Source organism: Maylandia zebra, linkage group LG19 (genome assembly GCF_041146795.1).
Source record: "Maylandia zebra isolate NMK-2024a linkage group LG19, Mzebra_GT3a, whole genome shotgun sequence".
In the NCBI taxonomy this organism is placed as follows: Eukaryota; Metazoa; Chordata; class Actinopteri; order Cichliformes; family Cichlidae; genus Maylandia; species Maylandia zebra.
The window spans coordinates 8,340,933-8,368,359 of NC_135185.1; the positions used below are offsets into that span (position 1 = coordinate 8,340,933).

A 27,427-nucleotide genomic window follows, 5' to 3' on the forward strand; every position below is an offset into this window, starting at 1 on the left:
TCTCCTAAACATCTTTAAAGGTGTGAAATGAAACTAAAAAATATGACACATGCTGCAGGTGAGTTATATGTTTATTCAGCTTGTTGCCGGCTGTTACAGGTACACCAGTTACAGGTGCAGACTTTGTATTACTTTCACAGATGTAAAGCACCACATAGATCTACGATCAGCAGACAAACAACAAGGAGCTCCTGCAGTTATCTTTCGGCTTCACTGGTTAGCTGGGAATGAACTTACAGGACAAAACAAATCTAGTGTAGTTAGACTCAAAGACACAGTACGTGATCATAAGGTGGAACCAGTAACAATTAGTCTTCTGCAGCATTTAAATGTCCAGATTGGTTTTTGCTGAAAAGTAGGAAGGCCCAAATTCACTCTGATTTGTTGCTTACAGCTTTTGTGTAGACGTCAATGCAGAGGAAGACAAACTAAAAAGGACACAAATGACTCGATAACATAATGAAAAGAAAATTTTAAGGTTACTGGTTCACTGACTACTAATACAACTACTACTACTACAAAACCAGGGATGCAGGACATTCATTGATTGGAAGAGTTCCTTGATGAAAATCAGCTCAAACACATATAAAATCCAAGCACTGAGAGTTATAGGTTGGGTTTTTTACATCCTCGTTAACAAACAATTGGTCAGGTGTTTGCACAACGAGGGTTCGGAAAGGTCAGATGGTTTACTCTACTGTTGTCTTGAATGTCATACGTGTCTGACTGAGAGGAACTCCACCAAAACAACGCTGCTGTCCAACGCAGACGTGTAACTAATGCAGTGCAGCCACTCTGCCCTTCGCAGTTTGCCTTCTACTTGATGTGTAGTGTCAGAATGTGTGTAGAAGAAGGGGGACTTCTGGTGGACCTCTTGTTTAGCACAAGGGCACAGCGGTCTTGAGAAAGGTGAGCTTTGATTTGTAGTTTGGGATTTTTTGGGTAAAGATGAAATAAATTTTGCAGGGAAAGCGAAGGGAAGAGCATGAAAGAGGGAGAGAGGTCATGTTAGGGAGGAATTCTCAGGATGTTCAGCTTAAAGATGAACGGGTAAGAAGATATACTCGATTTATGCCAGGGTCGGTGGCATTTAGGGTTTTAATTTAGAGCAGGAAGGGAAGGGTACGCCAGACGAATCTCCTCCCCCTCCAGGAGTTTCCTGTGAAAGTAAAGGAAAACAGATTGTTTGCTGTTTATGTCTTTATATATAGCTGAAGTAAGACAAATTAAGATAAAGTAAGAAAAAAGATCATGAAACTTTACTGAAAACAAACACTGTCGGTGTAGATGAGCAGGAAGAAGGGTGTGTGTCACCTGTATGCTGCTATTTCAATGTCAAGGGCCATCTTCACATTGAGAAGGTCTTGGTACTCTCTCAGGTAGCGCGCCATCTCCTGCTTAGCTTCAGCAATATTGCGCTCCAGCTCACTTATCCTCATCTGTAAAAGTAAAAAACCACTTCAGCTCAGTTTAAGTGTCACAGTTAGCAACAGTCTGCTTCAAGCAGGGCAATGGTAAGCGAGAGTAGCTGCTTTGGTGTGCTCTCCCAGTTTGTTTCGACTTTAACTTTGCAGACGTTCACCTGCACTGTGAGCCTGTCATTATTTCCTGCTGTGCAGTAGAGCACAGGGAGGGTTAGCTGCTGCAGAGAATATATCTACATGTCATCCTGTAGATGAAAGAAACATCATTTCTTCTTGCTGCTTTCTGAGCTTCCTTTTTAGCTGTGCTGGTTAACCATGTAAACACCACCTTTTCAGTTCTCTGCAGCACTATTTCAGAAGAAAGACTCTAAAAATAGCCAAAGGAAGAAGGCTGTAAGTCTGAAAATAAAATGCATGTTGGAGAATAAGGCTGAGCTCCATTCTCCCTATGCAGGCTCTAATTTCCCTGGTTCTTTGCCTCACCTGGTACTTTTCCACCTCCTTCGCCTGTGTTTCTTCCAGATCTTCCAGTTGCTTATTCAGGGAGTCGATGACATTCCGGAGTGCCTCGATCTCCGAGGAGCGGGACTGGAGCAGTCTCCGGTACTCCATGGTCTCCTCCCGGATGGCGTGCACGGCCTCGTTGTTTTTGCTGGCCATCTCTGCCACGCTTGCAAACTTGCTCTGGTACCACTCCTCGGCGGCCTGCATGTTCTTGTGCGCCAGCCGCTCGTACTGAGCCCTGATGTCTCGCAGCGCGGTGGACAGATCAGGCCGGGACACCTCCATGTCTATGCTGATGTTGGCCACCTGCAGCTGGGCCTGCAGCTCTGCTTGCTCCTCTGCAAAGACTTTCTTCAGGAACACCATCTCATCGCACAGGGAGGCCACAGTGGCTTCTGCATCACAGTTGTAGACCACGGCCCTGCTCGCCTCCTCTTTGGCCCTCTGCAGGGCCTCCTCGGCATCCATGCGCCGCTGTGCCTCCTCCTCATAGCGCTCCTTCATCTGCTCATACACATCGCGCAGGTAGTCCTTCTCTGCCTCCATCCTCATCTTCTCCCCATTCTCTGAGTCAATCATGGCCCTCAAACTCCGTGCCTCACCTTCATAGAGCGCCTGCAGACGGGACGGATCGTTCTGCCGCCTCTTCAGCGCATCTAGTTCAGCCAGTAGGGCTCGGTTCTGCAGCTCGAGGTGCCTCACCTTCTCAATGTAGGTGGCGAATCGATCATTCAGGTCCACAAGCTGTGCCCTCTCCTGGGAGCGCAGGCCCAGCAGCTCTGTGTTTAGAGAGCTGGCTTGAGCCAGGTTCATCCTCTGAGATCCATCTGGAAAGGAAGAGGAGGAGGTCCTTAGGATCCTCTTACCAGATGGAGGAGCTCGTGAAGAAGGGTAGAGAGATGAAGACACGGAGGATTTGGTGGTGGTTCGGGAGCCTTTGTAGCTGTCCCAAGGGCGGCGGGTGGAGAAGAAGGAATCGTAGCTCATGATGAAGTTTTGTTGTGGATTTTTTTGTTTGTTTGTTTAAGAAAAGGAAATGTATGTTTCAGAAGGTTTTTTTTTTTTATGTCCCCCTTGTTCTGCACACCATCGGTGTGGATGAGTGAGCGCTTTTGCACTGCACCAGTTCAGTGATGCTGCAGATCCTGAGCTTTTATAGAGTCACGTTGCTCCCCCCCTCCAACACAGAGAAACATCAGCGCTGTCAGCATTCACCAGGCCAATAGCAGGCTGCTGCAGTGAAGCGAGAGCAGCTTGGTTTGGAGATTCACTTTCAGCCACAGCAGGCAGTGAATGTGCAGTAGGGCAGATTTTTATTTAATGTGCTCCAAAATAGCATTGAAATCAATCATTGTTATCCCTCTATAAATTCCCAAAGGTGGTATTTTACTTTATACGCTCAGCACAGGCTCAATTGCATTATCAAGCAGGGTACTTGCTTAGATTAAATATAAAAGAAACCTGGGATAGAACATATGAAAATGACTTGAAACAAAGACTTCTCCCCAACCCAGTCAGAGAAAATCAATAGTACTAGTAATAGAGAGAATAAGGGCATATACCATAAGGAACAGACAGTTATTTAAAGCATTTAATGCTCCAGGGAACAATATTTAATAATTACTACAGAGATGAATACATAGATGACATCAGATGGATTTGTGGTGGACGTGTACTACATTTAAAAAAATAATAATAATAGGAACTGAACACATGGTTCATTGTTGGTTATTGCTTTTTGAGATATTTAACAAACAATTACTTATTCACGTTTCCTCTAGATTGTCGTCTTTCTTAACTGCCATCTGTGCTGTTGCTGTGAAAGATCTTTGTAGATATACACCCTCCTACAATTACCCTTATACTACTTTTATTTCCAGAGTGTCTGTAGACATATCTGTTTGATCTAATTAATGCAAACTGATGAGTCAGGGATGTTCTTCAGCTGTCCTGACTCTGACAGTGTGTGTGGGAGACACCACTGAAGAAGAAAGTGCTACAGTATCTGTATGTGCTGACACACAGAAACCCTCCGGCTGTTTAACACTCAGAGATGAGTCAGAGTTTATGCCTAATCAGCCTTAGTATTTACTTAAAAAGAGGCATCAGGCTGATCTAGCGAATGGTTACAATTCCTGCTCATGTTTATTGGCCATTAAAGAAAACACTTTACTCTGTTTTTCACAGCAAATGTTTCTACAGATGTCAGCAAGGTCTGCAAAACATTTAAAAAAAGACAACTCTGTTACAACTTTGAGAATCCATCCAGCATCCTGTGAAAGGCAAGATACTCACAAAACATTTTGAGAATGAAGTGCCATGCTTTATTGCTTATATTAAAGGTTTTTTTTATTAGGCGGGAAAACTATTTTTTTTTTTGGTGCTTTTATGAGTATTTTAAACGTCACATTTTAACTTAAACCTTAAAAAACACTGATAAGCTACACGGTGCCACTAGGTGGCAGCATTCGGCCTTTATACCGCATGGAAGTAACATTATTGGTAACGTTGTAGTTTACTGTAGTCCCCAATAGAGGCTATTGGATTGTTGTTTTACATATTTCTGTGTGAAATGCATAAGTGTTATTATATTAGAGAGAAGCAAAATGTGTTAAATTTCTAAGTCTCTGCTGTGGTCAGTGCGTTAGCTCAATTCAAATTGATTTGTAAAAACAACATTATATATCAAAAATGTTACTGCCAATATCTTTCATAAAATATGTGACAGTTATTACAGAAATCTATAGACTTTTACTGCACAAGTTTTATTTAGGAGTTTCTGCCAAATACCAGCTGTAATTCTTTGCAATGAAAATGCTCTCGGCTAAAAGGGTCTGTGAATAATCCTGAACAAAATATAGTCTTGATTTAGAAGAAAACATAAGGCTTTAAAGTGTAAACCATTTAATAACAGACTCCTTATGCTGCTTTTGTTTCCGTGTCCTGTCATGTCTCACTGAGATGTTTGAACACAGCCATTAATGATATTATATAATTCAGTTGTCACAACAACAGTCGCCTCTAAGTGTTTTTGTAAGTTAAAGAGCTAGAAAGAAGAAAACATAATAATCAAACGAGCAAGCACCTGGCAACAGTGGGAAGGAAAATCTCTTATTTAACAGGAAGACACCTCAAGCAGAACCAGGCTCAGGGACGTCCAACCATCTGCCGTGACCAGTGGAGGGTGAAGTGATATTATCTGCTTCCTCAACCATGACATGATATCACATGCGCCCCCCCCCAATGAAAGATTTTTTGGGAAATCTTTCATGGTTCAGGTGTGGAAGGGTGAATTCCATATTTAAAGTACCATATTCACTTAAGCAATAAAGACCAGTCCTAGAGTGCATTCCTCCACACCACACATGAACTTAGATCCAGTCCTTATTCAGTAGGATATCTGGATCCAGATGAGCTGGGAATATTTTCTTGAGAACATCAAGAGAACGTCTTTCATTTTTTTGGGTTTTTTTAATTTAATGTATTTGTGACGATATTACATGTACATATAAGATAATATATGATTTTACCTCATCTCATGACGATAATAAATCCCTTAAAAAATTCCTGGATCAAAACTTGAAACTCCGATTTTATTTTTTATTTTATTCTTTTGTTTTTTGTTTCTTTTACAAATTCTATGAATAAAAAGATGCTTAGGCAGAAAACTGAGCCGGTCACATGACCTACTTGGCGGATGTGAAAACAATAACATACTCATCTGAATGAAGATTTTAGGGGGTTTCTGTAATAAGATCAGCGCTTAAAAAATGTTATCAACCAGAGCGGACTTTAAAAGAGACACATAGACCCTAAATTTAAAAAATAAAAAGAGAAAGAATGACTTAAAGTTTTGTCTAAAGACGTTTTTAGTGATATCTGCATTCAAGCGTTCAAGGCTTTGAGCACTAGGTGGCGCAGTTGCACTGCATGTCAGTGTGGCAGCTGTAGATGGTTCCAGATGAAATAGTTTTGTGAATAAATGTATTTCCCCACTTACCTTTGACAGCATACGCTCAACTTAAGATGCTGTCATCACCTGCTGCAGGCTCTGCCTACAGCTACCATAATCATGATCGTGTCAGCGAGTCTTGTACAGTCAAAGAAATCTGCAAATCCCATGTTTATTCAGAGGTCATTTACAGCGAATATATTTCCCAGTGGTACATAAGGTAAAAATAAGTACATAAAACATTTTAGTTGACAGATAGACTTTGGAATGTCAGGCTTTTCATTGCTAAAATCGTTTGTACGTTTACAAGAATTGCAGGTGCACATTTCCACGTTTAAAGAAACAAAACAAAAACAAGTCAGTGTGTGTACTTGAACTATATGACAGAAATGAAAGTCAGATCTCACCTCCAGTGTTTTACATTCACTTGAAATGTGTAAGATACCTATTTACACGAAATCACATAAAGAATATCAGACATGAGCGACGTATAAACGACAGAAATTTACCTTTAGGCTAAGTTGCAATACAAAAAGTGTATTCCTTTGGTAGAAAACATAGATCTCAAGGAAGGGAGAAAAAACATGTGCAGGACATAAAGAAGTAGATCTTGCATCTCTTGCACGGCCTGTCACACTTCTTACATCCATGGGGCCAATGGGTTGTGGGACTAAACATTCACCTCATATCAGGAGTGCTGCATATTCATTTATGTTGGCAAGAGCAGCCCGCTGACTGCTGGGCTGTTTGCACTGGCACTGCGTTACTTGAAACACAGCAACTTCTGATTATAGCATGAAGGCGATCATTCACAGGTCGATCTGTACAGTACTTTGGTTCATTTTTTTAATCACCAAGTCTTTAAAGAGTGCTGGGGGTTATATTACGCGCAGTGCGTCCAAGTGTAAACTATGTGCCCACAGTTACAGTATAGACAGAAACATTGGAAATGAAGCTGTTACATGTACAAAAAGAAAAAAAAAGAATAGAAATCGTATTTCTTCAGATCGTTTCTTTCTTTTTCCAGACTTGTCTTGTGCGTCAAATGGAGCGATTTTACTGCCACAGACATTAGTAATTTCAGACAGTGCCACTCAAACGTCATTAACTTCATCTGCTCGCTCAGAAGATTTTCAGCCGTTTGCCAATCGCTCTGCCCCCCTTTGCCACTCTCTGGCTCGGCTGGTCTTTAGAAAGCGGGCAGTACTTGATGGTGTGCGCATTGTCACCGTTGGCACTGCAGAGGGGGCAGGTGTACGCCCGGAGGATGGGGCAAAGCACTCTGCCGTCCACTGTCTTCAGGATATGGGTGCCGTAAACTTCCTCTGGTGCGCCGTTATTCCGACAGAAGACGCACACTTTGGGCTCCGGTTTGCCCCTCTGAGCCTGTTTGCGTCTTCGGTCCATGGCGAGCAGGTCGAAGCCAGAGAAGCTTCCCTTGTACGAGGGGGTATCTCTGTCCCCCAGCTGCGAATCACTAGCGAGGTGTTCGTATGGCCTGAGAAGCGAGATGCGCTCTTTGAGATCATAGATAGAGATTGGCGGGGAGCTCGGGGCCGCGCAGTAGCAGTCCAAGGGTCCGTCGTTGGTGTCCCTGCCGTGCCCAATTACGCAGGAGCAAACCGGGGAATCGTCCTCCAGTCCCAAAGTCGCTTTAAGAGACTCGGTTATAGAGTTAGGGCTGAAGGGCGGACTGTTGATCTTATTTTTGGCGACAAGTGTCGACAGCCCGAGGTAGTCGTTCCAAAAATTAAAGGTGTAATCATAAGGAGACCGCGCGTCCAGGTAACCGCGGTCTAAGAAATCCATCCTGTCAGAGCCGCACAGTTTAACGTCCACACTAGTGAATAGGCGTTTTGGATTGGATGGCTGTCAGCATGAGGATCCAGTGGAGGGTTCCTCTCTCTGCTCCTGCTGGGTCTACTTTGCAGAACATTGAGCATGCAGGCGCTGTTAAGTTGCCCAGAATAAAACACGGGGGCGTGGTTTGGTTCAAGTTGATTTTCTCTGTGGCCCCATAGGAGGGTCTACAGAGCAGGGAGTGACTGAGCTAGGAAATCATTTCCCCTCCCATAATATGACGATTAGCACCGAAATCTCTTTGTGTTAAAAGAAAGTAAGCTACCCTGTTGGTTGGGTTTGAAAGAAATCAGCTGTTACTCTGTTGAACTCAAGATGTGACTGGTTTTATGACATATTGTCAATTTACTTTCCCCCTTTTGCTTTTTAGTATAGATAGATAGATAGATAGATAGATCAGAGTGGATTTGACCTGTCTTCCAGTGTATTTTTTGTTTCCACAACTTTTTCTAAGCTGCTTTTTAAAATTTTACGTGATAGAGGGTCAAAGGAGTTCTTAAAAAGTCATTCTGCTCTGCAGAATTCTGTATCATCCTCCCAATGGTAGCAGTTCACACCGAGAGTACAGATTGTGGTTCTAAACAGTGTGAATGATCTTTCTGACCAAAGATTTACAGTGCAGCCTGGTGAAGTTGTTATCCATGCAGATATTGTGATATTTGTCAAACTGGATTTGTGTAGTTGGTTGGTTTTTAATAACAGTGCTGCTCAGACCAGCATCATATTTAACCCTTGTGTTGTCCTCGGGTCAGAAATGACCCCTAGGTGAATGGCAAACAAATATATGGGAATCCCGAGGGCAACACAAGAGTCATAAGAATAATCTCGCCTTGTTTGTGTCACACCAATCGACAAACCGCCTTACATTTGAATGATACATGCTTATATTTTCATTCTTAAAGACTCAATTCAGCACAGCAGACTTGACTTATTTTCTCAGATTTGTCTCCACAGCCACAGAATCGTGGCAGGAGGGTTGAATTTTCCATCTGCGCTCTATTGCACTTTTGATGACATTAAATAAGATATTTGTTTAGCTTCTTTTTTAATCTTCATCTTGTGAATCGAGGCTTGTTAATATCAATATAACATAGCCTGAAAAGCAAAAGTCACAAAGATGCCAAAACTGTCACAAGGTGTCACAAGTAGGAACTCTTTGATTTAGGGAGGGAGGGAGGTCACAAGCCCTGAACAATAGATTATGATGTGTCTTAAAGAATAGGTCATATTAGACTTTGTCCTACCATATCTCATACTGGAATCACATTATGAATGAGTCTTATAACCAATATGGATAGAGGAATCGCTACAGCAACCAAAACCTCTTTTGTGCATATGGGCATATGGGAATTGATCTAATGCTTGTTCCTTAGACTAAAAGTCCCAAAAGTTTGTTTTTTGCAATGCCTTATACAACTTTAATGACAATAACTTTCTAGTTTGAATGAGTTGGGGATACATCAGTAGCTGAAGAGACAAAAAATCAAAGAGTGCCACATAGTGGAACTAGGAAAATTCAAAAAGTGTAGGACATAGTCATGTAACGCCTCAAGAAGCAGTGACCTTTAAGCGCGCACACACAAAAAACATCTTGTGCTTGACCACTGTAGCAGATTCCATCCTTCACCGATGATGAACCTGTCACTTCTGCATGAAGCTGCACATGTTCTGCTTCCCCTGAGCCCACGGCTTGGTGCTCACAACCAGTCCTCCTCTGCTCCATTGTCTCGTCCCTGTAGCAGGCCGTTTAACTTCATTAATATGCATTAAAAAGGAGTGTGCCACATCTGTGTGTGTGTGTGTGTGTGTGTGTGTGTGCACGCGTGTGTGTGTGTGTCAGTCAAAGCCCTGTAAGGAGGGCGCCCAAAAAAAGAGCTTGATAACTGGCCCGACTGCTGGGACAATGACAGTGTTACTATTTTTGTCACACCCTCAAGTGAAATATTAAGGACAGTGAAAATTGAGACAGAAGTCATTTGCATGTCTTATATTTTCAAATTGGAGCTCAGATTAATTTTCTGACTGTGGTTTTCATTGATGAAATAAAACCCGTAACGGTCTGCTGCAGATTAAGACTTAGTCTGTGGATATGATTCTGCGATTCGTTTACAGGAAAACAGAAACGGCGTCGTTTTGTAAGCCACTTTGGTGCGCCTTATAAATGTGCTTGTTTATAGGTTCATGTTCAGCCGCTGGGTATATATATTGTGGAATAAGACCTGTATTTGGGTCACAAAAGGGGGGGGGGTGAGTTTCATTCTAAATCATGCCAAAATCTTCAAGAAAATATGCGTGCATCCAAAATTTGCACGGGCCTATAAATCCTGGGAAGGCTTCTTTTAAAAGCGATTACATTCGCTGCTGCTGCAAAAGTTTCCAGTGAGTGTAAGACGGCGCAAAAGCATGAAGAAAATCATGTTAGCGAGACAGTTTCTTGTATGTGAGAATAAATTATCATCAGAATACACCACATGGTCTCTTTTCAAGGTCACCTCCAGCTCTGCATGCACAAAGGAAATCATGAGAGAGCATTTAAAAGATGAATGGCTGCCATATCACAATGGATAAATTGCGCGGAGGCCAATATGACATGTGGCTCTGCTGCTTTGGGCCTACCCTTTATTATTCTTAATGCAAAACGTGTTTGGCAGCAACAAAGGAAGTATTGATAATGAATATGAAATTTATTTATTTTTACATTAGAAGATTTCATTTCAGACTCACACTATAGCAGGGCAACAGCAGAAAGGTTTCTGGCATGAGAGGAGAATAGGCAAGTTCATTTATAAAAAGCCTTTTAAAAGACAGGTCAGCTCACAGGTGCTTCACACAATAAAGCAGTAAAGAAGAGAAATGTTTGATTAGTTAGTAAGTCATGGTGCAGTTAACTGCATCCATTTTCTTAGCTTAAGCTTACGGGGCTGCCAGAATCTATCCCAGCTGTCATGGGGCCAACACAGAAAGTGAGACAAGCACACACACTCACATCCAAACCTACGGCCAGTTTGAAATCACCAATTAACCACAGAGCATGTCTTTTACTGTGGGAGGAAGCAGCTTCACTAGCAGGCACAGTGAAGCCATGCAAACCCCACACAGCAAGACAAAAGAAAACAAGGTGGCTCTTATTGTGGATTTAAATGTTACGTCTTTAAGAGAAGCTAACATATTTTAAATCACTGGTAGTCATCTACTGCAGCTTTAATATAGTTGCAGCCCAGTGCTGGTCTGCTCTCTGAAAGATGGAATAAACCTACGGTACTTGATTTATGTTTTTTGGAACGTGAGTGTAAAGTGTAACGTCAGAGCAGAAGTAATACGATCAAACGCTATCGTCACCTCTGATATATCCTATCGTATTAACGAACATTGTGCACATGTGATTTTCTTACATTCAATATGCTCCTAAGGAAAACACAAAGGGGCGTTGCCTTTGTTACTGCTATATTTTGCGTTTAAATGGACGTCATTGATAAGAAATATGCTGTGGTAAATTACTAGGTTTCAATGTGTCATTTACATTTTAAGCAATAAGAGTCACTTGAAAACAATGAATGATAAGCTTAAACTGGTAACTGGCCAAGATAACAATAAGTAATCACTACTTCCATTGTAGCCAACCAGCAGTAACAAATGTTGCTTTGTTCACATAAAATGTGGCCATTGTTTAACTGTGTTTACTTCACAGCCCTGTCTGGCCTCCACACAGGCTCATTGCGGAGTGCGAGCCACAGCTAGTGTTTTTTCTTCTTTGTTTTACACAGATAAAGCTACAATAAATGCAGGGACTCTGGCTTGCAATGGGTTAAAAAAAATCTTCATGCATAAATACGGCTCCAGAGTGAGATGATGGTACCCAGAGGCCTCCCAGGCAGCTCTGTCTGCTCTACAGCCGAGGCAGAGATGGGCAGCCGCTGCATCCCCATTCATCACTGTCAAGTTGAATAGAAAATTAACAAATCCGTTAATTAAAAGACCTCTCTAGACTCTAGTGTGTTTGTGTGTGTGTGAATCTTGTGCCAGCTGCACTGCTTCATTGTGCAAGCTACAGCAGCCTGGCACAAGAGACACACACAACACTCCCTTCAATGCTAACATACACATGCACACAAACACCCACCGCTCCTGCCGACCCCTGCCATTCCTGCCGCTGCATTAATTACATAAACTGCATAATGTGGCCAGCCTGAGCTTCATTTCATTCCCAATCTCTGTCTGTCCCCAGACACAGACTAGGGTAGGGAATCAGTTGGGGCTTTGATCCCTGACCTCTGCCTCCTCTCGTGGGAATATAAGCCTGCGCCCCTAACGGTCATCCATCTGCACACACCCCCAAGACCCCCAGCTCCTAGATTCAGCCCAACCCCAGACACGTGTCAATGTCACCAGCAGCAATAGGGAGCGCTAAACAAGCCAAGGTCAGCCTGAAATTAGGGGGTGTCTTTCGCCCTGTCAAGTGCTTTGTCACGACCACCAACTCGCTGAATGCCGCCTGCTATTACTTACCCCAAGACTCCACCCATTCCCCTCAACAGCACGCATTCACGCATTCACACACATGTACTTAATACCCTCTCAACATGGCTGAAGTGGTATGACTGAAAGCACTGTTCATCTGCATGTACACCTTGAGATTGGTGGACATTTTTTTTTTTATTTAAAGCTGATTCCACGATACACTTTTTAAAATCCATTCCTTAAAATTGAGAGCTGGACTAATTAATCAGCAGTTCCATGTATTGTGTTTTAAAATTAACGATATCTCTGGCATACACCTCAAACCTACGACGGTTCCACCTTATCCCAATGGAGTTTGGCAGTTTCTTTGTTTTATATACAGATATTGCAAAATGATTCATTGATAAATTATAAAACAGTCAGCAGATCAGCAAATTTTCTTCTTTTTTTACTTTACACATCTTCAAAGAAAGGCTGGGATTATTGCTAATTCCAGGTCATTTCTGTAGATGGCCGCCTCTTTCTGAGCCTGGTTCTGCTGGAGTTTTCTTCCTATTAAAGGGGACTTTTTCCTTCCCACTGACGCCAAAGTGCTTGCTCATAGGGGGGGGTCATATGATTGTTAGGTTTTTCTCTGTATGTATCATTGTTGGGTCTACCTTACAATATAAAGCACCTTGTTGTTGGGATTTGACGGTGTATAAATGAAACTGAATTGAAATTGAATTGAAATTAAGGGTTTGTTTGGCAACAAATCATAGCTTGCTTAACCCTATTGTGTAGCCTACAGTTGGCTAATTTTGTCTGACCAAAAGCCAAAAGTGTGTTACTATGTCACCACATAAAAAACAAAGGCAGATGAAGTAAAAACAACAATATGATATAAAATGGCAGATGAAGCTTTTTCATTTTGTGCCTGCTTTGCAAAGTACCTTCCATGATGGGGCGATGGTGGCTCAAGAGTTGGCAGTTTGTCTTGTAATCAGAAGGTTGCCAGTTCGAGCCCTGGCTTGGACAGTCTCGGTTGTTGTGTCCTTGGGCAAGACACTTCACCAGTTGCTTACTGGTGGTGGTCAGAGGGCAAGGTGGCGCCAGTGTCTGGCAGCCTCTGTCGGTGTGCCCCAGGGCAGCTGTGTTTGCCATCACCTGTATGTGAATGTAGTGTAAAGTGCTTTGGGGTCCATAGGGACTAAGTAAAGTGCTATACAAATACAGGCCATTTACCATTTTAAAGTTGCCTAAATATATATATATATAAAAATAAATAAATAAATAAGGGACCATTGCTGAGGTCACTGGCTGTAACTAAACATGACACCACAAGGAGAGCAGAGGAAGAGAAGAAGGGACGTTGTGGGGCATGGATCAGAAACTTGTTTAACTCACCCAAATCTGCAGATTAGAGCGGGAAGTGGTCAAAGGGCTTAGAGTGTATCGGTACAATGGGGCAGAGGGGATTAGAAGTGGATTCACTGAGCCCCTGCGATGCCCTTCATCTCTGAGGGTCCAGCCAGAGCACCTTTGTTGGGTTAACTAACGGCACTTCCATGGACGCAGTGAGCAGGCCAATCCCTTTTTAATGATGCAGGGAAAATTCCATTGGCCCTGATTTTCACAATGCATTCGAGAGCCACCATTGTCCCACACATCGTGTCAAGCTTTTAAACTGTGCAGCCAGGCGAGTGGGCTGCGTGGTGATTGAAGTCCGTTTGTAGCGTTTTAGCCAGGCTAGAAAGAGCCTCCGCTAAAACAATGCTGATATTTACATCTATTTTATGGTTGGAGCATAATGCCTGGGCTTTAATTGCCATTGTGGCCACCGATGCTTTAAATAAATGCAGCCGTCTTGAGTTTAATGGTTTGTAACAAAGCACTATAAGATGGTGAGACTGTAAAGGTAAAAGGTTTAATATCCTGTGGTTCCAGTGCTGTGGAGATTGAAGTCTTAGTAATGAATTTCTCAGTTGCAGAGGTGATCTGCAGAGAAATTGTCAGCGCAATTGACCTAAAACTTCAAAAGTAGCTGCACAGATATTGGTTTCACACTTTTCTCATAGATTAATTTTCAGAAAAAGCTTTTAAAACAGTCATGATAATAAAAAAATGAATAACTGATGCCTCAGAAAGAGTTGAACTAGAGTCAATAATAAGTCTTGTCTGTGTTGCACTTTCCTTGCTGATGATGGTTGACACCTAAGTGTTTACACACCAATCTGCATTTAATCATTAATTATTATTAATCTCTGTCTCTCTTCCATGGCATGTGTTTTGCCCTGTTTCCCTCACCTCACCCCCAACCGGTCACAGAGATAACAGATAACTGCCCCCTGTTTTTTCCCCACTGTCGCCAAGTGCTTGGTCACAAGGGGTGGTCTGATTGTTGAGGTTTTCAAGGGTCTTTACCTTACAGTACAAAGCACTTGAGGTAACTCATGTTGTGGGTGGTGTTATATAAATTAAACTGAAAAATTGAATTGAATTGGTGTACTGGCCAGTGGCAAAAGCAGTTGGTTAGCCAAGTCTATCATTTTGGTTCAGGCTAGAAACCCTCAGGAGCTTTTGCATAGCTTAACGTGAAATTTCATACAAACTTTCATCATAGTCTGCAGCGTATTGCTGTTAATATGATAGCAATTTCCCTACCTAGGACAACTAGCAGGTCAGAGTTTTCCTTTACCAGTTTCAAAATCTTGACATATGGTGAACACAGACTGTTTCAAGCTGCCCACTCAGTGTAGTGAACTGACAGCTGGGGGGTGATATACAAAACTATTTCAGGCATTTAGCGCTATCATTCTGTTTAGCTAGTCCAGTATTTTGGTGATATTCCCATTACATCTGGAAGCTAACTGATTAAGCACATAAATTTGGTTACACCGCTAACAATGCCATATGCATGCATCTACAGTGTAAAGTAAAAGTGAGTTCAGTGCACTGTGTATGAAGTTGTGAGATTATCTGCTTATTGCAAGTTAAGTGTTGTCCTTTGTTTGCTCCGTGCTTAAACCCTTTAGTTTAGCTCTAAAATGCAGTGAACTCAATCCCTCCTACCTCCAGACCATTAGATCTCTGAGGCAGATGTGTCTTGGCCCTATCAGCACACGCTCGGCTGTCTCTTGTGATCTTTCAGCTATGCAGCTGCTGTCATGTCAGTGCTCTCTCTCTCTCTCATCTTGCATTTGGTTTCCTGAAACTGAATTACAAAGAAACTGTAAACTTAAAGGGAACAGCTTTGGGTTCATTTGGGTTTGTGGCTTAAATAGCTGAATGGGAAAGTCATTCTCGGTTTGTACATCTATCATGTGATACTTCATAGTCACATTTGATCTAGCTTTTATATTGAGGTGGAGGTTTGGGACTTTACTAAAGTTTGCTTATCTCAGTAGTTAAAGAGGTACAAACCCCTTGTTTAACTCAACTCAAATAAAATGTGAAAACAGTTATTCATGGTATGGAAATATACCACAACATTAAATCCACCTGTCTGTAGGTACATCTACAGAATCATCCATCCGGGCGTGGTGTTGTTGTGGTGTCAGGTACACAGACATTTTAGGGTTCTTTGGGTTGTGGGAGCTTGTAATTTGTAATCTTGAATACTTTCTCGTGTTCTTGAAACCTATGGCAGGCTGGACTTTCTGCATGTACCTTTAAATGTTTTAGTGACCTTAATGCTAGTTCGAGGTTCAAATTTACCCATTTCATTTCGCTGTTCTTTTCCTCTTCTTCTTCTGCTGTACTTATCAAACCTCAGGTTAAAACAATCACTAAGAGCAATTTGCTGTTGTTAGTTTACCTACGATCCCATCTGCAGCTCACATGTATATGCAGACTGGTGGACCCATGTGCAGATGAGAACAGGCCTGGTGGTGTTGTGGTCGATACCACACAGGACCACAGATGGGTCCCTGCACAGTAGAGCCGGTGGCTGGCGCCGAGGCTTGGGCGCTGGCCAGATGGGCCACCCTGAGAGAGGCTCAGCCTGTCAGGCCCAAACAGGCTGATCTTATTACTCTGGGCCAAGACTGGAGTGTGGTGCTGCAAACACACCCACACATACTTCATCAGGGGAATCGACATTATCATGACTGACTATCACAGGCTGGCTTCATTTTGGTTTGTGTGTGTGTTTTCACCTGTGGTTTCATTCCTGTTTTAACTGGAAATATCAGACTTCATGTTGGTTTCCCATGTTTATCTGAGAAAATCGTTTTCTCATCTCAGGACAATGGTTCCTCCCTGCTTTTTCACAATGGGCGAATACTCCCTGTGCAAGTTGGTGCATCATACAGCCCATATTTTCAGATGTGTTTTTCAAGGCTAGTAGTGAATATTATTTATAAAGTGAGTTTTGATGACATAGCGTCATATCTGGAAACTCATATTCAGTCTAAACTAATTTCCAGTCTTATATTAAATACAATTTAAAATCATGCATAATCCTGATGAGGCTACTTAGAATGCAAATCCTTTTTTTATGAGATCTTAAAACATTAATAGAGATAGCAGCTCAAAAACTGAATTTGCTCTTCAAGCTTTTCAGATCAAGGTTGCAGTCAGGCTCCCCAAATATGGATGAGTGCAGCTGAATGTGAGGCAGGGTGTTAGAGAAATCATACTCAGTATGCTCTCCAAAAGATCTCCCAGGATAAATAAATGTTTAAAAAGCTGATTTTTTTTTAGGTCTGACAGCGGTGCTACATTCCTGCCAATGTGGAGTGCTGGAGTAACAAGAAAATGATCGCCCACCATATGGAGTCCTATCTGCTTTCACCTAATGGCTGAACTCCATGTGTAGCTGGTGTGTAGTTATTTTCTCTTTTCTGCATCATCTGTTGTAGTGTTTCTGGTCACAGGAGTGTCAGGTTCAGACTGATATACAGTCAGTATTTCTTAGACCTGGACTTTTAGTGACTTTAGTCCCATACAAAATGCTGTATAAATACATGGGGAGTGAAAAGTGGTGAGTGGAGAAGAAGTGCTAAAATATCACAGTGTATCAGTGTAAGTCCTGTGGTATGACAATTTGCAATGAGGCTTTGATGTAGCAGGCAGTTCAGATGAATCTCTTGGTTTTTACTGGATGTTTTCCTGTTTCTTAAGTGCATGACTTTCAGATGCTGTTCATCTGCTGTAGATTGCTTTTTGGAGCTGAGACGACTTCTTTTGTTTGTGCAGAGAACCTGGAGAACTGCTGCTCAAGATTGTTTGTTTTTACATTTAATTGGAAGAAATATTGAAATGAGATTTGGCTCAAGACTTTTGCACAGTACTGTAAATGAAAGCAGTAACTAAAAATGGCAAAACAACTAGAACTAAAGCAGTTTTCCTGTACGTGTTTTCTGATGCCACATTTAAAAAAAATGTTCATTTAGGAATATGTGAGAGGATGGCGTAAAATGAATGTTTTAATCTGTTCAATTATTCGAAACAGTGGTGACTTAGCTTGTAATTATAGTGTATAGAAGCTCGACTGGGTAATTTATGATGAAAAATGTGAGCGGCGGTAATCAATGTTTTATTTTGCCGGTGCCAAATCAGCTGCATTGAGCTGTCATTTACTCCAACCTTTAATTTTCGAGCTGCCAAATGATGTTTCTACATTAACAATGATAGACTCGCATCTGTGGAGCAGAGCTTAATGTTGCACGCTGCCAAAAAGAAATGAATTTCTATTGCCTTAGCATCATCCACAGTAATATAAACCATCCTGGTTTTTGTTCTCAAGCTGACAGCCCTGAAACAGGATGAATGAAAAACCATCTCCCAAGGTCAAGGTCATGGTTTGGACTGATTTAGGCTCCAAGGCCCTTCTTATTGTCTGAAAGCATCTCCATTTGAAATTCACTCGAAATAAAGTCAGGTTTGACTGGCAGTGCGAACGGGGCACGTGGGGGTTGTAATAACCACAGAAGCGGAGCTCGATGGATGGGTAGGTTTTCTTACCGCACATTGATTTCCACATTTGGGTGATTAAGTTTATTATTTGGCCTGCGGCTACATTAGCATGTAATTATCCAGGGTATCCTACAGAGAGAAGAATATTTAACTTTTGAGAACAAAAGGAGGATCACGGCGGTCACCTGAGTCTCTTTCAGAGAGGAGGAAGGAAAAACAACATGGAAGCGTTCGGCTTGGTTGCTTTGGCCTGGGACCGTGTTTAGCTCCGAGGTTCCTCGCTGTCTGCCTCCTTCCCTCTTTTCTCCCCTTTTCTTTCCTTCCCCTAGCAAACATTTCTACCCGACTCTTTTGTTTGCCAAGATCCAGGTTACCATGGCTACCAACTGGCGCTTTATGAGCACCTCATCCCTCATCTAAATATTCCTAGTTATCTATGGTAATGAAATGCACACACCATTATCTGGCTTAATGAAATACACTCTATTGTCTATGATTAGAAGGGGAAGGCTTTATGTCTCAGCAGCGTTGTGCTGCAGTGTTTTCTGCCTGTGATAACTGCAGAGCTACTGGAGCTACGAGCTCTTTCTGCGGCTCTGTTCAGTGCTGTTGTGAGCGACGCACAATAAAGAAACTATGTCCAGTTTCTCTGAGCAGCTCCGCTATCCAGCCTGCTCTGCGAGCTCCAGTGGCTGTTTGATTGCACTAATTGGCTTGTCTCCACTCTTTTTTGCCTCGTGATGGACTCACTGCTGCTGTGAGCTTCACTTTCAAACTAATGCGGCCTATTAAAAAAAGACAGATTACGACAATAAAATCTTTACATGCACCCCGTTTTGACAAGGCTACCGCATAATAGGCTGCAGAAGAGCTGCACCGAGCAGAAATAGAACATCATTATCTAACAGTATTCAAAATCCTTCCCTCTTTTGTGCTTTCTTTTCATGAAGAAGAAGAAAAAGATATCCCCTTGAAACATCAACAACACCATAAAACAGCTATAGCAGGAAAATGTGCATCTGATATCACTTGTTCCTCCTCGGCGATTAAAAAAAAAACAAAGAAAGAAAGAGAAACTGAGCCAGTGTGTATTTCTCTAAGAGCGCATCTGTGCAAGCGTGTCGGTGTCTATTTCCAATCGAGGCCAGGGTAATATCTGCAGATTGCATGGTTAAGCCACTGCATTTCATGAGCCAGTCCTGTCACTAACAGTTATCTCCTCACTGCCCTCTGAGGAGTTGTCTAGGTGAAATGATTCTCTGAAGCTCTGAATAATGCATGAAATTACGTAATGCAAATGGAGGCTTTATTTCCCCTGCCTCTCGGAGACGCCGGGGCCCAGGCCACTGCATTAGAGCAGCAAAAGGAGAAACAGTGGGAGTCCCCAGAGTAAAGGAACTACAGCAGAGAGCGAGAAAGGTCAACAGTAAAACCCGAGGCTTCTCCTCACGCGCAGCTTCATCAAGCGCGAGTCGGAGTTATTGCACACTGCATGGCAGAATTGCAGAGCCGAGCGGGACCTTATTCACGGGGCTATCATGGGAGGCTTATTGTGTGGAGGCAGTGAAATATTCATTAAGCAACAGCCTGGCTGACTTCCACGCTGCTTCACTGTAAACAGAAGCCCCAATCAAATATAAATAAAAACAGGAGAGAGGAGAGGGGAGTGGAATTCGATCAGATCATGAAACTTCCCTTGCCTTCCTTCGTATGCAGCGAATTAGGCTAGGCTAAACTGTTGTCAAGTTCCTGCTTCAACAAGTAGATGAGCTTTCCCTCTTCCTCGCTCTCTCTCTCCCTCTGCGTGTAGACCTGAATGGCATTAATTGCCCCCTAAGATGACGGGCAGATGAAAGCGAGGCGGTGGTTTGCTGTGGGACATGGGGGCCGGTTACAAAGAGGAGCTGAGGACGGGCTGGCAGGTCTCACCGACTTCAAAAGCAGATAAAGGGCCTTTTTACACAAAAGATTCCCCCCTTTTTTCCCCTCTTAATCTTCAGATTTGGGGTTTATTCGTGCCAGCCTCTTCGCCTTTGTCCACTTTGTGTCAGGTTTTAACGGCGGAGGATTAAATTGCTGTTGCGGAAATCATTGTTTGTGTTTTCTTCCAACCCGCTGCCTCCCATTGTCATGTGACATAATCGAGCGCTCTCTAACAATAATGAGAGGTTCATCTGCTTCCTCTGGTGAGAAATGAACAGCGGATGGATCGAGTCACCTTGTTTGTCTGAGCCGACAGTGGAACAATATGTTGTTTTGTTTAGGGAGAGTGCTCTTAAATCTTAAGTAGCGTTAAAAGGAGAAAAAAAGAAAGCGAGGACGAGGACGAGGAGGTCTTACTTGGAGGAGCCAAGTAAAACACTGACCTGCCACTTAATGTAAAAGAGGTGAGGTTGTTTGTCTTGTCTCTGCAAACAAAAGAGGACTTAGTGGAGAAAATCGGAGAGAGAACACGTCAGTCTGAAGGAATATTTCAAACATATTAAGCACTGGGAAAAGGACCTCTTGCGTACACAGAGAAAAATAACAGTGGAAATAGCAATGTGAGGAGGAAATAAAAAGCAAACAAGAGCAGCTTCCTGCTGTTTATTCTTCCTTTATCAGGTCCTTTAAAGTCTGCCCGGATCTTCACCTACAGGCCAGATTCCTGTCATTCTCCAGTGAAGGCATTGGTCTCCAGCCGCACAGCCAGCCCTCCATCTGCCCATGAATAGGACCAGTCACATTTCTGATAGCATTTAATGAAAAATCCACCCAGGCTTTGGAGGGGAGAGAGGGGAGGGGTTGAAGGGTGGAAATGGAGGGATGGTTGTGTGAGTGTGTGTGTGCGTGGGGGTGCTCAACAAAGAGTGCCTTTCACTGGAGTGGAAAGCCTAGATTGCTCCCTCTCCCTACTCGTTCGCTCATTTTGTCTTTTTTTTTTTTTGATTCAACATCAAAAATGTGCCAAATGACTGGGCAGAAACCCCCATAGGTTTCAGTGGATATGTGTGCACACCGTGTGTGTGTGTGTAAAGTGCCACACAAAGGGACAGGTGTCTCGCGGTTGTAGGCGGCAGGGGCGAGGACACAAAAGTAAACAGCCGGCGAGGCCTCACTGAGAAAGGTGTTATCTTAACTTGTCCTTCCTGTAACGTTCAACCCTGAAATCTGTCAAAGAAGCTGAAACAGCGTTACATAATCATCGCTCTAACTAATAGCAAAGATAATGTCTTTATTCTATGTTATTCTTATTCTATATACTTCACATTTTTACTGATATGGGCTCGTGTTATTCCTTATCATTCCCGCTGAATAAATCCCACAAAACATCCAAAAGCAGGAAGCCCCATAAGAGTTTTTTAAACCAAGTTTAGGAATGGGGCACAAATATGGTGTCCAGTTATTTACTGTGTTGCTCATACAGAATTAAACACTTTATTGGGAACATTTTGAAACTCTGGAATAGTGACTTATAATGAATTTAGTAAGCTCATAAGGGTGTAGAGCAGGGTGTCAAACAAAAGGCCCGGGGGCTGGAATTAGCCCAGCAAAGACTCCAATCCTGCTCACATAGACAGATTTGGAGTGCATAGATTTTAAACTTCTCATTTTATTTTCAAAAGTGTTGCATGTTTTCCTATTGATAAAGACATACCACTAATTACCACAGTAATTAAGTAATAGTTAAACAATTAAATGACACTATCGACCTATAGAAATTAGATTTTGCAGTGAGTTCACTACACAGACACACAGTAATTCTCATTTGTGAAGAAGAGTGTGAATGGTTATCATGGATGGATATCATGTAGTTTCACTGGTCCGGCACACTTTAGATCAAAAATGTGTTTGACATCCCTGGTGGAGAGGAAATGAAAGAGCATGTCATTTAGTGCAGTGGGTAGTTGGATACCGCTAGCATTCATAGTCTGACACATTAATCTGGCTATGACTAAATGCTGAATAGCTGAAAGACTTCATAAAGACTTTTGTTTGCAAGCACAAGGGGGGAAATGTTTAAGCCAAATTGTTATTCTGATATAATCGGTGCATCTCGAGTATCAGTATCTTTGTACCTGGCTAAGAGCCATTTCTTTGGCTTTTTACTGTTATGAACAAGAAGGTTTAAAGGGACAGTGGCTGATATCAAACAGAGTTTGGACTCAGCACCTAGGCAAAAAAGATGTTTAGAATACTTACCTTTCAATGGCATTGTCTGCCAAATTGTTGTCCTTCTGCGTTATCTGATCTGACACGGATCCAACAAGGTTTTTGGCTCTATGGGAGAGACACACACTGTTAGGAAATCTTCAGCGTCTTCCTCCTTTGCATACGCTACACAGAACCCAACAGGTGTGAAACAGCCCTGACAAAAGCTTTTTTCCCCCGTCTCCTTTGACATCTTATAACGGGACCCTGCCCTCTTTCATTTCTCATTTCCAGCAGACGGGACCTGAATGTCCTCAGCCTACTTTGTGATCATTGTAATCTTGAACGGGTGGGGTTGGTATTTTTGCTTGTTGTTTCTTTGGGGTTTTATTTTTTTGCTCATATGTTTGTTTACTTTTTAAAAACATTTTCAATCAAGCAAAGCAAACAACATCACCGTCTTCTTTGAATTAGTCTAGGCTTGTTTTTGTTCCCTTGAAGGAGGTCAGCCAGTCTATAGAACAATCTCATTCTGCTGCTGAAGCCTTTTAATCGCCAAGTTTATCTTCATTCAAATTTCAAACAACAAACCATTTGGGGCATGTTTTACTGGCAGAACAGCACACACTGCTTCTCTTCTTAGCTCACATCTAAAATGTTAATCAATACCCTGAGAGTTTGTGGCTGCTCTTTAGAGGAATATGTGACAGTGAGCTGATAAAGATTCTTCAGAGGGTTTTTTTAAGCCTTTGAATGGATATTCTTTTGGGAATGAGCACCATATGAAGTGTTTTTTTGTTGTTGTAAAATAATAAAATAGTAACCTTTTGTAAAAGTGCAACACTTACTTGTAGAAAATGACTCACAGCAGCACAGGAAACCTATTATGTTGTTTTGTGATGTGATGAATGAATCTTTCATCATCAAGATCAAGTCGCATAAACAGGATTAATGATTTAAATTTCAACCACGATATTTCAGGTTGGAAGTGAAAACATTTAAGCAACCAAACAATTAGACCATGACCCAAAGATGTTTCTAATAATGGCCAAGTGTATGATCAAATACCAAAGTGTTGGACAAATTTTGATGTGATGATCATCATAGTCATCAGAGAAACTGATAACATATCCTGGGTTTGAATCCAATGGCCAGCTGGATTATGTGCAAATCAGCTTTTTGAGTAATATACATATCAGCCTCCCACCCTACATAAAAGCACATTTTATCTACCACGGTTCTTGCAGTTTTCAGAGACAGCGATAATGTTGAGTGATGAAGTCGTCTGCACGTCCTTCGGCTGCAGGAAGCCAAAATACAGATGGCCTCTTTCTGCTTGTTGCTCCTGAAAAATCATCCTTCTTGTAATCTGTCCATTAATCACAATCACAAACGGCAGGTGAACAGTAGGCTTCGTGCAGCAGTGACAGCTGGGTAGCGTATATGTTTGAGGTGGGGGGTGGGAAAGCGGAGATTGGGATGTTTAGTGTTGCGCAAAGCCAAATCTTACTGGACACAATTATCAAAACTCTGGCGATTTGGTTACAGAAGGAGCTGAGATGCAGGGTTACAGTTAGAGGTAAACAACGGAGCGAGGGGGAGGGTGACACGTGCTCCTTCGCTGAGTCCGCTGAGGATCCCATGGTCCATGTGCACGTCTGAATGATGATTAACTGTAATTACCTAAGCAGTACCTGGCCTGCATGCCAGGAGGCAGCCCAAGATTAATGGGGCTCTGCTGAAAACGGAACAAAAGCTCACATTTCCAAGGTAATGAATCGCTCTGGTACTAAGACGTCTTCACATGGTGTGCCCGGGGCCCCCAGGGAGGTTCATTACAACGGGAGAAATAGATGGAACCTCTGCAGCATTTTCAACCAGGCAAAGCGAGCAGGCGGGCAGGAGGAAGTCTTAAATCGTCCCAGACATCCTGGTTGCTACACAGGCTCTACAACCAAAAGAGAGATAAACAAGCCTCCTCAGTGCTTCTTAACTGGGCGGTAAACATTACACAGCAAATTGCCTTGTTTGACTTTTCTTGCTCGCACAAGGTGTTTAAACAATAAAGCTTAGTGTGGTGGCGGGATAGGTTTGGCTAGATTGATGTCTTAGAGGAATGAGTGAGAAAAACATCAGAAGGAAATTACTGTTCTGTGCAGGTTTTATAAACACCAGCTCTCGTTAATGAAAGCCTTTAACTGATCTGACATGCCACTCAGGATTATCTATATTAAAGGAAACAGGTTTCATTTGCACAGGATGCATGCAGTTTGGTTAAAAAAAAGAAAAAATAGGAACCTGGAGGGCTACATTTTATTACAAGTGTCTCCTGTTATAAATCACTATCCAAGGAATAACCCGCAAATGAATGGTGACGTTATTTTGCTCGCCGTTGTACACGTTAATCTCTGGTTTTTGACAAAAAACAGGAGACAGCCACTGGACGAGGTCCGTGTGAGACTTGAAGCGTTCGTGTTTTACAGGTCTGAGAACTGGTGATGTATGGAAGTGGGCATCAATTATTGGCAGTCAAACTCCTTCAGGCCACAATGGGAGGATTTACAGGCCGTGACATTTTTCATGGCCTTGAACATGCTACCTCCGGATATGCAGGTCGATTGCTGGATGAAATACAACCCGACTGCATGTTTGAATGATTCCACAGAAGCCACATATTTCTGCCCCTGTTAAGTCACGTAAATACTTGAAGGGAACGCAGGTGAAGGCATGCCCGGCTTTACATCACGCTGTGAGCGGCGGGGCCTTGAAAAACCCGGCGGCCTTCTTTGTTTACAAGCCTCTAATCGTATTAATGCCGCCCCGCTCCCCATACCTGCCATCTCTCAATCGATCACATCGACAAAGACCAAAACACAGTGACGAGCTCAGAATTTGTGCCTGCGCACGTCTGGAAGGGATGAGAGAGATGTGAGATTCAACCTTTAAACTGTCATTTATCAGCAGGGGACAACAAAGGAAGTCAGTGGCATTATCCTCCCCGGCAGCCTGTAGTCTGCATGTGTGTGTGTGTGTGTGTGTGTGTAAACATACAGATTATGCACATATACACAAAGAAGCCTGCACACTTGAATAATTTATTTAGATGAATAAAACAGGAGTGGGCATTACAGATGTGAATGCAGAAACATAAAAACTTGGGTGCTATAAAAGCCATGTCACAGTTTTTTTTTTTATATTACCCATTATCAGCATGCGTTAGAAGCTCTATATTACTGGATATCATTTAGAGACATTAAAGACACTGTTAGAGGCTTTTTCTAACAATCCAGGCAATTCCTGAAAAAAAGGAATTCCAATTAGTTTTTATTCAGATAGAACAAACTCATTACAACGTGCTTAGCACTGTTGCCTCATAGCAAGAAGGGCTCACAACGACAGTCACATCAAGGTGTTTTACATTGGAAGGTAAAGACTACAGTATTAGAGAGAAAACCTCCAGAATCACATGTTCCCCCCCATAAGTGAGCGCTTGGCACCCCTCTATCAAGAGCCCTCCGGTAGCACCAGACTTGGGTGGGGTGGTGAGGGGAAAAAGAAGAGAAAAAAGGAAACCAAAGATGGACAAAACAAAGTATGGGAGGGAGAGAAGACAAAGGTTAGTAAGATATAAACACATTGAGAGTGAAAAGAGGAAGAGGGGAAGTCGTCAGTGTATCATGGGGAGACTCCCAGGATCCTGAGCGTGTCATAGCATAACTGAGGGATTGTTACAATTCCCCGATTCATCTCTAACTGTATCAAAAAGGTTTGAAGTCTCACTTTAAAAGTAAAAAAGGTGCTAAAGGGTCTGTCTCCTATTCAACTTTTTGAACCTCTGGGAACCACAAACAAGCCTACAGATAATATGCACATGATGTCAGATAAGGTTTAAATTTCTCTTATGGTGAAGAGTTCCCATGAAAAAGCCAAAAAGCAACAGTTGTCTCTATAACATTCAGCTCCACTGGTGTCCAAAACCTAAAGAGTCAGCCACCTTTACTACAACAGTAACCTACCACAGGGCAAAGCTCTATAGTTTATTTTGATTCAGTCCAACATAGACTTACCTGCTGTAGCTATTAATACTAACAGGGTACTCAATGTGCATTGAGCCACAGCAAAACAAACAAATGCATTCTTTACTTTTGTGTGTGCAAGTGTAAAATCTACAGTGGCCCTGCTGCTTTAGGAAATAGCTGCCTTTTTTAAATTAAAGCCTTGTCCAAAGGTTTACATAATTTATGGGAGCTAATGGGCTAGAAGCCGAGTGCAAAAGACAGACAAAAGAAGTAGAAGAGAGTGGAAAAAATGGACGAATGTGTTGTTTTTGTGGCAGAAAGAAAGGGTTCTCTTTAAGCCTCTGCTACTTATAAACCTCTTTTGAATAGTCTTGTGATTAATGGTTGTGGATAAGCTTTTAAAACAATCACAAAGGCTCATATTGTCCTTTAAATGATCCATCAAATTGTCCCAACATTAAAACTTGTGAGGACCTTCAGGCTTCAGCAGGTCTTTCCTTCTTTTGGTGTTTAACTGAAGATTATCACCGATGAGTTTGTCAAGGGGAGACAAAAGACTTTCCCCCCTGCTCATTTCTTAGCAATAAATAGTTCTCAAGCAGCAACGACAGTGTGGACAAAAGACCAGGCATTAATTTATCTTCCCTATATGACCCTGATGCAAATGAGGGAAATGAAAGCAAGCAATCAATTCCCTAATTGGGTTTGCACTATTTCAACTTGTTAAGGGGGCCTCTGTCTAGATTAAAGGGAAGGTCAATTTCTCATTGTGGCAGTTACTGTATTCATTTCACAGGAATCCACCAAGGGTTGGAAAAAGACTGCACTCAACCAGATGGCTCTCCACGGTGTGCAGCTACCATCACAACATTATGTTGATCTCAGGAATCATGTTTATTAAGGAGTGAAACAATGGCTTTGTCCAACATAATTGGTCCAAATGCACGTGTTGTCATTGTTTTGATTAAAGCATGTTAAGCGTCTTCTTTTTTAAAATAACAAGTCATTTTAGTATTTTCTTAAAATGCTTTTCAGTGTTTTGAAATGTCTTACTATGACATAAAGGTAGAGGTAAGACAAAAACGTCTGTCTCTATAACAGTATGCACTCACCGGACACGTTTTTAGCCTTGCTAGCCTCCTTTTGACTTCAGAACCTTAATTCTTTGTAGCATAGATTCA

General features: G+C 42.2%; 2 protein-coding genes and 1 long non-coding RNA gene across 3 annotated transcripts in view; 1 reads left to right on the plus strand and 2 right to left on the minus strand.

Annotated features, from left to right (window-relative positions):
• The window catches only part of LOC143413955 (uncharacterized), a 28,493-nt gene extending 1,381 nt beyond the window's left edge, over positions 1-27,112 (plus strand). Inside the window, exon 3 of the long non-coding RNA XR_013094515.1 lies at positions 27,043-27,112. This is a non-coding gene — a long non-coding RNA (uncharacterized LOC143413955). The remainder of the gene's footprint in view (positions 1-27,042) is intronic.
• On the minus strand, positions 54-3,069 carry neff2 (neuronal intermediate filament family member 2). Its single transcript, XM_004554809.2, has 3 exons — positions 1,908-3,069; positions 1,315-1,439; positions 54-1,159 (listed from the first exon to the last, which is right to left on the minus strand). Exons 1-3 carry the CDS (start codon positions 2,913-2,915, stop codon positions 1,099-1,101), a joined length of 1,194 nt encoding a protein of 397 aa, XP_004554866.1. The 5' UTR covers positions 2,916-3,069; the 3' UTR covers positions 54-1,098.
• On the minus strand, positions 6,034-7,823 carry LOC101487376 (nanos homolog 1). The gene has a single exon (XM_004554810.3). The coding sequence runs from the start codon at positions 7,687-7,689 to the stop codon at positions 7,003-7,005; it is 687 nt and encodes a 228-aa protein (XP_004554867.1). The 5' UTR covers positions 7,690-7,823; the 3' UTR covers positions 6,034-7,002.
• Positions 27,113-27,427: the final 315 nt, after the last annotated feature.

Excerpts from the sequence above, each read along its gene's own strand:
- neff2 (XM_004554809.2), bottom strand. The coding sequence starts at position 2,915 with ATGAGCTACGATTCCTTCTTCTCCACCCGCCGCCCTTGGGACAGCTAC. Across the intron at positions 1,440-1,907 it reads AGGAGGTGGAAAAGTACCAG|ATGAGGATAAGTGAGCTGGA; the intron begins GTGAGGCAAAGA and ends TTACTTTTACAG. Across the intron at positions 1,160-1,314 it reads ATTGAAATAGCAGCATACAG|GAAACTCCTGGAGGGGGAGG; the intron begins GTGACACACACC and ends TTACTTTCACAG.
- LOC101487376 (XM_004554810.3), bottom strand. The coding sequence starts at position 7,689 with ATGGATTTCTTAGACCGCGGTTACCTGGACGCGCGGTCTCCTTATGAT.